We start from the raw sequence: 10,435 nt of genomic DNA on the forward strand, positions 1-10,435 counted from the left end.
GGTTCTTTTATTTTCAATATTTATTCTTCTTAGCATTGTTTTCTTTAACAAGGTAATTACAACAATTTAGGAAACAGAACTATATAAACAGAAGAATGTTCAATGTTTTGGTTTTTTTTTAAAGCCCTCTGCTTGCAAGAAAGTCCATGTATCTCATTCCTCCAAGCATAACTTTATACCTCATACTAAACCAAATAGCTTATGGAAAACTAGTATTAAATAGCAAAACACAAGTAAAACCACATATATAAATAACATAACATAAAATAGAGTATAATGTGATGCTTAACAAAGCAAACTGTGATGCAATATGAATCAACTTCACTAATTGGACAAGTCCAATGAGACACAAATCAGATAAGCTCTGAACCTTCAACAGTGTGTAAGTGAAACTGCCAACTCAGCTAGGTTCCTTTTGTTCTTGGGCTGTGTCCAGTTCCATTTCAGGAGTATGCATTTTTACATCTTCTTGACTCTTTGACTATAAAGAGAAAAAGAAGAAAAAAATAAGCAAAGATGGGGTGCCTGGTGGGTGGGAATGTCTTTGGTGCCTACAGATTGCCTCAGACACCCCAATCTCATCTCAGGATACCAAGCAGCTCAGAAGCCATATGAGGAAATCAGGGTTCCTGAAACAGGAACAGGAACAGGAGATGAACAGAAACAAACAGGATATGAACACTAAGGTTGTGTCTTCATATTCAGTGTCTGGCACCTGGGTGTGACATGATTCTGTCCATTGATAAAATGTCACTCCATTATCATCAGTGTAAATCAGAGCCATTGATCTCTTTTTAACTGTTTATTTTTTAGCTTTTAACAAACGAATGTCATGTACTCTGTAAATTATATAAATAGGAGGCATCTTTGCAACAAGAATCAAATGCATAGAGGAATCTAATACATCGTGTGAAAAATCATTCAATTAAAAACAAATTAAAATAAAAATGGGGCTTCCCTGGTGGCGCAGTGGTTCAGAATCCGCCTGCCAATGCAGGGGACACGGGTTCGAGCCCTGGTCCGGGAAGATCTCACATGCCGCGGAGCAACTAAGCCCGTGTGCCGCAACTACTGAGCCTGCACCCTAGAGCCTGTGCTCCGCAACAAGGGAAGCCACCGCAACGAGAAACCGGCACACCGCAAGGAAGAGTAGCGCCCGCTCACCACAACTAGAGAAAGCCCGCGTGCAGCAACAAAGACCTAACTCAGCCACAAATAAATAAATTTATTTAAAAAAAAAATTAAAATGATCTGTAAGTGGTTGAAAAAATGAATTTTTTGTTTTCATGGTCCAATTCAAACTACCCTTTAAAAATGTCATTGTGCTTAGGTTAAAGCATCCCAGCAAGCCTGTGATGCACCACTCTGAACACCACTCTTTCCCAAACATTTGGAGAGAGGCTGGTGGATTGTAAATGTTCCATACCTGAGGATATGCACTGCTTGTTTCACCCAATTCTTCTTTGGATCTGCACACACAGCTAATCTTCTCCTTGTGTATAAGCTGAAAAAAGTCAGAGAATTTGATTTATGTTTCAATTTCATTTATTGTTTAAATGTTTTTTTCTTTTTTTCCACAGGACATGCAATGGAAATTTCATATTCCAATTGGTGGCTCTACGCCCTAAACATTTTATTTGTTTCAGAGGTGAAACAAAATGCAAAAAAAAAAAAATTGCTTCTTATAAAGTTTGATGCAAGAAATGAAAGTGATTCTCCCTGACTTTCTCTGCAGTCTAACAAAAGGTTGTGCAGTAACAGGAAGACAAAGCCCCAGAATTATTTAATTTTGTTGTTGGTGGCTACATGAAATATGTATACATCTGATCAATAACTTATATCATTCCAAAATATAATACCCTATATAAATCAAGAATATTATATGAGATAGTGTAACTACTCTGAGCTTTAGCTTACAGCCCAACCACTTTCTGGTAGAAGATGCTCATTTCAAAATTTAGGTTTTTCATATTTTCCTGAGATAGCATCTTAGTAGCTTAAAAGTTTATCTTCAAAAGTGATTTTGCCCTCAACTGTGTTCATTTTTTTTAAACTAAGTTTTGCCTTATTCAAGTTCCATTTAAAGTGAACTTTGAAGAATAAATGTACTACTAAAACACAGCTAGCTTTTTGCCACATGAATTATTTCTGAATGAAACTCCAAAAAGGCAAAGCTTTTTCTACTTGAAATTCTCATGTACTCCTAATACAAATGAATTAGAATCCCTTAATAACTTACATGACTGCATTGATGTCACAAGCTTCATTGGCCAGCTGCTGTGTGAAGCCCACGATAAATTTGGGATGAAGGATTTTTTCTGTATATTGGAGGCAGCAGTCAAAGTTGCTTGCTGCTAAAAAGAAATGAAAGATATTGAGTCCACATGAATGAACTTATTCTGTGATAGGTATCGTGGAACTACCTGAAGTTGTGGAAAACCTAGAATCTGATTTATATGGTAAATAAACTATTTAGAGGAACACCTCCAATATCTTTGAGACCCATTTTAACATAGTTTCCAGTTCTCTTAAAAAAAAATTGTGTACTGGGAAATTTTGGTTCAATAATACAATTTAGAAGCACATGAGACATCAGTCTCATAAAAGGAATATCTTTAGTAAGAAACACAAACCGACAGTGTTTTATTTCATTCACTATAATCACTCAAGAATATGAGTACCTTCCACTTGAAGAAACCCTTATAAATAACCTTCTAAATTCAGAATAAAAATAAATTGGCAGGTTTTAATCTATTATCTGGCTACTGAATATTGAGAGGAGGGGAAGGACGAGAAGTTACAAAGGAAAATGTGATTTATAGGAGCTGCTAATAAGAGCTACAATTAAAACACTTTGAAATTGTAATATTAGTTAATGGGAATTTTTTATTTTGTTCATAAAAGTTCAACGCATGTATTTTCAGGAATGCACCTGTTGCTAAAAGTGATGTCCTCTTACAGTAATAAAGCAATTCTTGGACACTCCCCTGAGTTAAATTACAACCTACTGTATCCTTAACCTGCTGTAAGGGATAAATGTAATCTCAAAGTTGGCAAGTGATGTCCCAAGGCCTTGTAAGGATGAAGTCAGGTGCCATAATCCACCCCTAAAGGATGAGTTTTGAACTCTGCTAAAACTATTTAGTTGGGAAATGAGAAAGCTAGGGAAATGGGAGAATTTTCTACATTTCGAAATGACCCCATTCACTGGTAATGTTACACAATTTACATCTCTCCCAGAATAGCACTTTGGGTTGTTCTGGAGTTCGAGGGTCTCTAAAAGCCCACCACCACTGCCCCCCAAATTTGCTGAGATTGACAGCAGAGAAAAAATCCTGATAGGCAGCAGTAACCTTTCCCTCTTCCACTCACCAACGAGGTGACAACCCTCATCACTTCCTTTTGAAGATTTTCTAACAGGCTTCCATCCCTTGGGGACCCCTAGATGAGCTCAAGGCTTAGCAGAAAAATGAAAATAGTTCTTCCTCCTGTGCTAGCAGAAAGAGTGACACTTACCTTCTGAATTGCTGCAGAGGTAGAGTAGCAACACTGACATCAAAGCAGCCAGGAGCAAACTCTTGCTACTGCACATCATTTTCAGCTCAAAGAATAGATGTCTCAGTGCTGGGTACCTAGTGCCCTGGGAGAGCTGTTATGCTTGATAGCAGCCTGGGCCTGGGATGGCCCTACTTATAGCAAGTATTGGAATGTACATAGAAGGCGTGTTCTCACATGGGGTTTTCCCCATTGGTTAACCTGCCCCATCATGTCGTCACAAAGAAGAAACCACAGGGAAAACTTCCTGCCTTTCCCTAATGTTGGGAAGGTGTGAAGGTCAGGACGGAGGGGGAGGGAAGGTTAAGAAGGGGAAAATCCTGTAAAATCCTTTGAATTTGCAAAGAAGGAAAAGCAGCTCAGCCCTGCGTCCCAGAAAAGATGTCTGTCCTGTTTTAACTTAATCTCTTGTGTCTGAAAAGAGAGGACAAGGATTAACAGTGATACAAAGATAAGCCCCACTCAGGAACATTCCAGAACTCCTATTGTTACACTCTGATTGCTTTCCAGAGCCAATAGGGGAGGGAGAGGATGAGGCAGGACACCAAGTGTACTCAAGCATTTACAATTTCATCGTTGGTGCTCAGCTGTCACCAAAGACCTTGAATTTCTGGGCTATTATGCAGAGCAGGTAATATAGCAATGCTTAGTAGTGTCCCCAGTTTTAGTGGAAAATACCAGCTCTTAAGTGAGACTCAAGTTTCAGCTTTATCTTAGTTTCAATCTCACTCTTCTAAATCTTCTACATTTTACATGACTCTAATCAACATTGCAGCCCAGAAAATGACCCTCATCTGCCCATAACTCTTCATGCTAATGTGGTTACATAACTCAATACAAAGCCTCAGAAGAAAAAAAAAGAGGAAAAAAGTAGGAAGAATATCATTGTATGCTGGGGACTGGGTTTGCAGGAAAGGTATGACTATAAAGAAACACCACAAGGGAGTTTTAGGGGGGTGATGAAGCTATTTTCTATCCTATTATGGGAATGGTTACACATCACTACACATGTGTTAAAATTCATAGAATTGTACATCAAAAGAAAAAAGTGAATTGTATTATATGATCATTTAAAAAGTAAAGTTTAAAGATATCAAAATCATAAAAAAGAACTGTCCACTATAAACAAATAGATTGAAAGTAAAAGATCAAAAAAGGTATGCCATGCAAAGAATAAACAAAAGAGAACTGGGGTTGCTATGCCTATATCTAACAAAATAAATTCTAAAACAAAAGAAAGTTACTAGAGATAAAGAGGGAGCTCCATAATGATAAAGGATCAATCTGTCAGAAAGATATAAAAATCATGACCATATATACATCTAACAACAGCACCTCAAAATGCATAAAGCAAAAACTGACAGAATTGAAGGGAAGAATAAACAACTCAACAATAAAGGTAGACATTTCAATACCATATTCTCAATAATGAACAGAAAAACTAGACAGAAGATGTACTAGAAAACAGAAGATTCGAACAACACTATAAACCAACTAAGCCTAACAGACATCAATAGAACACTCTATCCAACAACAATAGAAGAGGCATTCTTGCAAAGTTCATATGGAACATTCTTCCAGATAAATCATATGCTAGGCCATAAAACAAGTCTTAATAAATTTCAAAGGATTGAAATCATACAAAATATGTTTTCAAACCACAATGTAATGCTCAGAGAGAAACTTATAGCAGGGATACATGAAATAGAGAATAGCAAAAAATAGAGGAAATCAAAGTAACCAAAATTTGGTTCTTTGAAAAGATCAACAAAATTAACAATCTTTAACTAGGCTAACCAAGAAAAAAAAAAGGAGGGGTGGCGTGAAGAGAAGACAAATTGTTAGACTCAGGAATGAAAGAAGGGGCGTCACTACCAACTTTAAGAAATAAAAAGGGCTAAAAGGGAATATGATGAACAACTGTATGCCAATACATTAGATATAATAGATGAAAGGGACAAATTACTAGAAAGACACAAATTACGAACCTGACTCAAGTAGACATAGAAAGTTTGAATATGTAACAAGTAAAGATATCAAATTGGTAACTAAAAATATTTCCACAAAGGAAAGTCCAGACGCAGATGGCTTCACTGGTTAATTCTACCAAATATTCAAAGAAAAATTAAAACCAATTCTTCACAAACTTTTTTAAAAAGTAGAAGAGGAGGAAACAATTTCTAACTATTCTATGAGGACAGTATTACACTGATATCAAAATAAGACAGAGACATCACAAGAAAAAAAAAAACTACAGACCAGTATCTCTTATGAATACAGACACAAAATTCCTCAGCAAAACACTAGTAATCTGTGTCCAACAACATATAAAAAGGACATAAACTAGGAGATGTAATACACAATATTAGTTGAACAAATAACAAAACCATGTGAAAAGCATTTGACAAAAATTCAACACCCTATCATAATAAACACTCAGCGAACTAGGAATAGTAGAGAACGTCTTCAACCTGATAAAGGTCATCTATGAAAATTCCACAGCTAATATAATACTTAATGGTGAAAGACTGAATGCTTTCCTTCTGAGATCAAGACCAAGACAGGGGTGTCCACTCTAACCACTACTATTCATCATTGTACTGGAGGTTCTAGCCAGGATAATTAGTCAAGAAAAGGGGGAGGCACCCAGATTGGAAAGGAAGTAGTAACTATCTTAATTTGCAAATGAGATAATCTTGTATGTAGAAAATCCTAAAGAATCTACTAAAAAACTATTAGAACTAATAAGTTCATCAAGATTGCAAGATTCAAGATCAATATACAAAAAAATATTAATTGTATTTCTATACAATATCAATAAACAACTTGAATATAGAATAAAAAAGCAATTACTTTTACAATAGCATAAAAGAGTAAAATATCTAGGTATAAATTTAACAAAACAAGTGAAAAGTAACTTAAAACTACAAAACATTATTAAAGAAATTAAAGAAGACTTCTAAATAAATGGAAAGACGAGGGGTGGGATGAATTGGGAGATTGGGATTGACATATATACACTAATATGTGTAAAATAAATAACTAATAAGAAGCTGCTGTATAAAAAAAATAAATACAATTAAATTAAAAAAAAAAAAAGAAGAAGCTAAACATACACCTACGATATGACGCAGCCATTCTACTCCTAGGTATTCACCCAAAAAGAGTGCATATGCCCCCACAAAAATTTTTCCACAAATGCTTATAGTGGTGTTTTTTCAAACCAAACAAGTGATTATAGGTGATTTACAATGTTGTATTAGCTTCAGGTATACAGCAAAGTGATTCAGTTATATGTATATGTGCATATATATATATATATATTCTTTTTTCAGATTCTTTTCCATTATAGGTCATTACAAGATATTGAATATAGTTCCCTGTGCCATGCAGTACGTCCTTGTTGTTTATCTATTTTATATATAGTAGTTTGTTGTTTATCTATTTTATATATAGTAGTTTGTTGTTTATCTATTTTATATATAGTAGTTTGCTGTTTACCTATTTTATATATAGTAGTTTGTATCTGCTAATCCCAAACTCCTAATTTATCCCCCCGCCCCGCCACGTCCTTTTCTCTTTGGTAACCATGAGTTTGTTTTCTATGCCTGTGGGTCTATTTCTGTTTTGTAAATAGGTTCATTTGTATCATTTTTTTGGATTCCACATATAAGTGATATCAAATGAAAAAAAAAATTTTTTTAATTTAAATAAATAAATAAACGGAAAGACATCCCATGTCATGGATTGGAAGATATCATTGTTATGATGGCACTATTCCCTAAATTGATCTACATATTCAACACAAGTCCTATCAAAATCCCAGCTGAGTTCTTTTCAGAAATGGAAGATACTCAAATTCATATGGGATTACAAGGGATCCCAAATAGCCTCCTGATGACAAAACTTACTATAAATCTACACTAACCAAGACATGTGATACTAGCATAAGTGTAGACACATAGATCAAGGGAATAGAATTGAGAGTCCAGATATAAACCTTCATATCTATGGTCAACTGATTGTTTATTATGGTGCCAAGACTATTCAATGCAGGAGAGAATAGTCTTTTCAGCAAATGATGCTGCGACAACTGGATACCCATATGCAAAAGAATGATGTTAATCATGTTAATGATTAAGTCAAAATGGATCATAGACTTAAATATAAGAGCTAAAACTCTGAACCTCTTACAAGAAAACATAGAAGTAAATCTTCATGACCTTGGGTTGGGCAATGATTTTTCAGATATAAGAACAAAAGCTCAAGCAACAAAATAAAAAACCAACTGGACTATATCAAAACTATAAACTTTTGTGCTTCAAATGATACTATACAATGTGAAAAACGACCCACAGAAAGATAGGAAATATTTGCAAATTATATATCTGATAAAGGACTTATGCTTGTATCCAGAATATATGAAGAACTCCTGCAGCTAAATAATGTAAAGATAAATAACCCAATTTAAAAATGGACAAAATACCCAAATAAACATTTCTCCTATGATGTATAAGTGGTCAAAAAGCACATGAAAAGATACTTAACATCATTAGTCATTAGATAAATGTAAATCAAAACCACAATGACATACCACTTCACATCCACAAGGATGGCTATCATCAAAAAGATAGATGAGTGTTAGTAATGATGTGGAGAAATTGGAATACTCATACATTATTGATGGGAATGAAAAATGGTGCAGTCACTTTGAAAAACAGTTTGACAGTTCCTCAAATGGTTAATCATAGCATTGCCATATGACCCAGCAATTCCACTCCTAGTACACTCAAGATAAATAATGTATCTCCACATAGGAACTTGTATGAATGTTCATGGCAGCATTATTCATAATAGCCCAAAAGTGGAAATAATCCAAATGCCATCACCTGATGAATAGGTACATAAAATGTGGTGAATGTATACAATGGAATATTCTTTGGCAATAAAAATGAAAAGACTACTGGTGGATGCTACAGCATGGATGAACCTTGCAAACATTATAAATAAGGCAAAAACAAAAAACAAAAAACAAGCACAAAAGGTCACATATTGTAAGATTCCATTTATATAAAATGTTCAAAATGAGCAAAACTACAGATACAGGAAGTAGAATAGTGATAGTTGAGGACTAGATTGGGGTGTTAGGGGAAAGGCAGGGGAAGGGAGAACGACTGCTAATGGGTATGAGGTTTCTTCCTTAATTTTTTTTTTTAATCTAAAAATAGATGTTGGGCTTCCCTGGTGGCGCAGTGGTTGAGAGTCTGCCTGCCAATGCAGGGGACACGGGTTCGAGCCCTGGTCTGGGAAGATCCCACATGCCGCACAGCAGCTAGGCCCGTGAGCCACAATTACTGAGCCTGCACGTCTGGAGCCTGTGCTCCGCAACAAGAGAGGCTGCAACAGTGAGAGGCCCGCTCACCACGATGAAGAGTGACCCCCGCTTGCCACAACTAGAGAAAGTCCTCGCACAGAAACAAAGACCCAACATAGCCATAAATAAATAAATAAATAAATAAATAAATAAAAAATAAAAATAGATAGTGATGACAGTTTGTACAACCCTATGAATATACTAAAACACATGGAATTGTGCACTTTAAAAGGGTGAATTTTTTTTTTTAATTTATTTATTTTATTATTTGTTTTTGGCAGTGTTGGGTCTTCGTTGCTGCACGCGGGCTTTCTCTAGTTGCAGCGAGTGGGGGCTACTCTTCATTGCGGTGTGCAGGCTTCTCATTGTGGTGGCTTCTCTTGTTGTGGAGCATGGGCTCTAGGCTCGTGGGCTTCAGTAGTTGTGGCACGTGGGCTTAGTAGTTGTGGCTCACGGGCTTAGTTGCTCCAAGGCATGTGGGATCTTCCCAGACCAGGGCTTGAACCCATGTCCCCTGCGTTGGCAGGCAGATTCTTAACCACTGCGCCACCAGGGAAGCCCCTAAAAGGGTGAATTTTATGGTATGTGAATTACATCTCAATAAAGCTCATAACAACAACAAAAATTCTCCACCCACCTATATATAACACTCACCCCACAGATCCTCTTTGTTTCTTTTGCTAGATGTGTCATTTCATATCTGTCACTTAGAAACTTTTTTTTTTTTTTTAATTTATTTATTAATTTATTTATTTTTGGCTGTGTTGGGTCTTCGTTTCTGTGCGAGGGCTTTCTCTAGTTGCGGCAAGCGGGGGCCACTCTTCATCGCGGTGCGCGGGCCTCTCACTATCGCGGCCTTTCTTGTTGCGGAGCACAGGCTCCAGATGCGCAGGCTCAGTAATTGTGGCTCACGGGCCTAGTTGCTCCGTGGCATGTGGGATCTTCCCAGACCAGGGCTCGAACTCATGTCCCCTGCGTTAGCAGGCAGACTCTCAACCACTGCGCCACCAGGGAAGCCCTAGAAACTTTTTAAAATATGACCTTCAACTGATTTTTTTGTTCAGTCAATGAACATGCTAATGAGAAGGTTAACATAAGAAAATTATTTCAAACCTAATTTATTAGAAAGCTATTAGCACACTGGTATTTAGCTTCTAGCCATTCTTTTCAAATATCTCAGGCATTCCTGATGAGTCTTAATTCCCTCATGTAGTAGAATCTCAGCATCTTGCTCTTTTTTTTTTTTTCCAGAAAAAACATTTGACAAGTGTTTTATGTGGAAGGTACTTAGTGGTACATACAGATGGCTAGAACATGATGACTGCATTCAAGGCAACTTATAATAACAAAATTAAAATGAACAAAGAACTATAAAACCAAGCAATATGGTAAGTGCCATATTCATATTATATGAAATATTTTCATAGAAATTAACAAAAGTGATCATTTAAAAATTACTTAACTCCCCTTCCATTTCTATGATGGATGAACACAAGACATGCCATG

The 10,435-nt window shown here is 36.2% G+C and overlaps 1 protein-coding gene across 2 annotated transcripts; it reads right to left on the reverse strand.

Annotated features, from left to right (window-relative positions):
• Window positions 1-399: 399 nt before the first annotated feature.
• CCL20 (C-C motif chemokine ligand 20) lies at window positions 400-3,595 on the reverse strand. 2 transcript variants are annotated; one of them, XM_068543750.1, is made up of 4 exons: window positions 3,517-3,595; window positions 2,240-2,351; window positions 1,427-1,504; window positions 400-481 (listed from the first exon to the last, which is right to left on the reverse strand). In XM_068543750.1, exons 1-4 carry the CDS (start codon window positions 3,593-3,595, stop codon window positions 460-462), a joined length of 291 nt encoding a protein of 96 aa, XP_068399851.1. In that variant the 3' UTR covers window positions 400-459. The 2 variants fall into 2 exon arrangements, with proteins under 2 accessions (XP_068399851.1, XP_068399850.1); XM_068543749.1 differs by having other exon boundaries at window positions 2,240-2,354.
• Window positions 3,596-10,435: the final 6,840 nt, after the last annotated feature.

This window comes from Eschrichtius robustus, chromosome 5, assembly GCF_028021215.1.
Source record: "Eschrichtius robustus isolate mEscRob2 chromosome 5, mEscRob2.pri, whole genome shotgun sequence".
Taxonomy (NCBI): Eukaryota; Metazoa; Chordata; class Mammalia; order Artiodactyla; family Eschrichtiidae; genus Eschrichtius; species Eschrichtius robustus.

What these genes read in the sequence shown, in the direction of transcription:
- CCL20 (XM_068543749.1), bottom strand. Translation starts at nt 3,595, where the DNA reads ATGATGTGCAGTAGCAAGAGTTTGCTCCTGGCTGCTTTGATGTCAGTG. An exon ending in CCTCTGCAGCAATTCAGAAG is followed by an intron (nt 2,355 to 3,516) that starts GTAAGTGTCACT and finishes ATTTCTTTTTAG; the next exon opens with CAGCAAGCAACTTTGACTGC. An exon ending in CAAGCAGTGCATATCCTCAG is followed by an intron (nt 482 to 1,426) that starts GTATGGAACATT and finishes TTCTCTTTATAG; the next exon opens with TCAAAGAGTCAAGAAGATGT.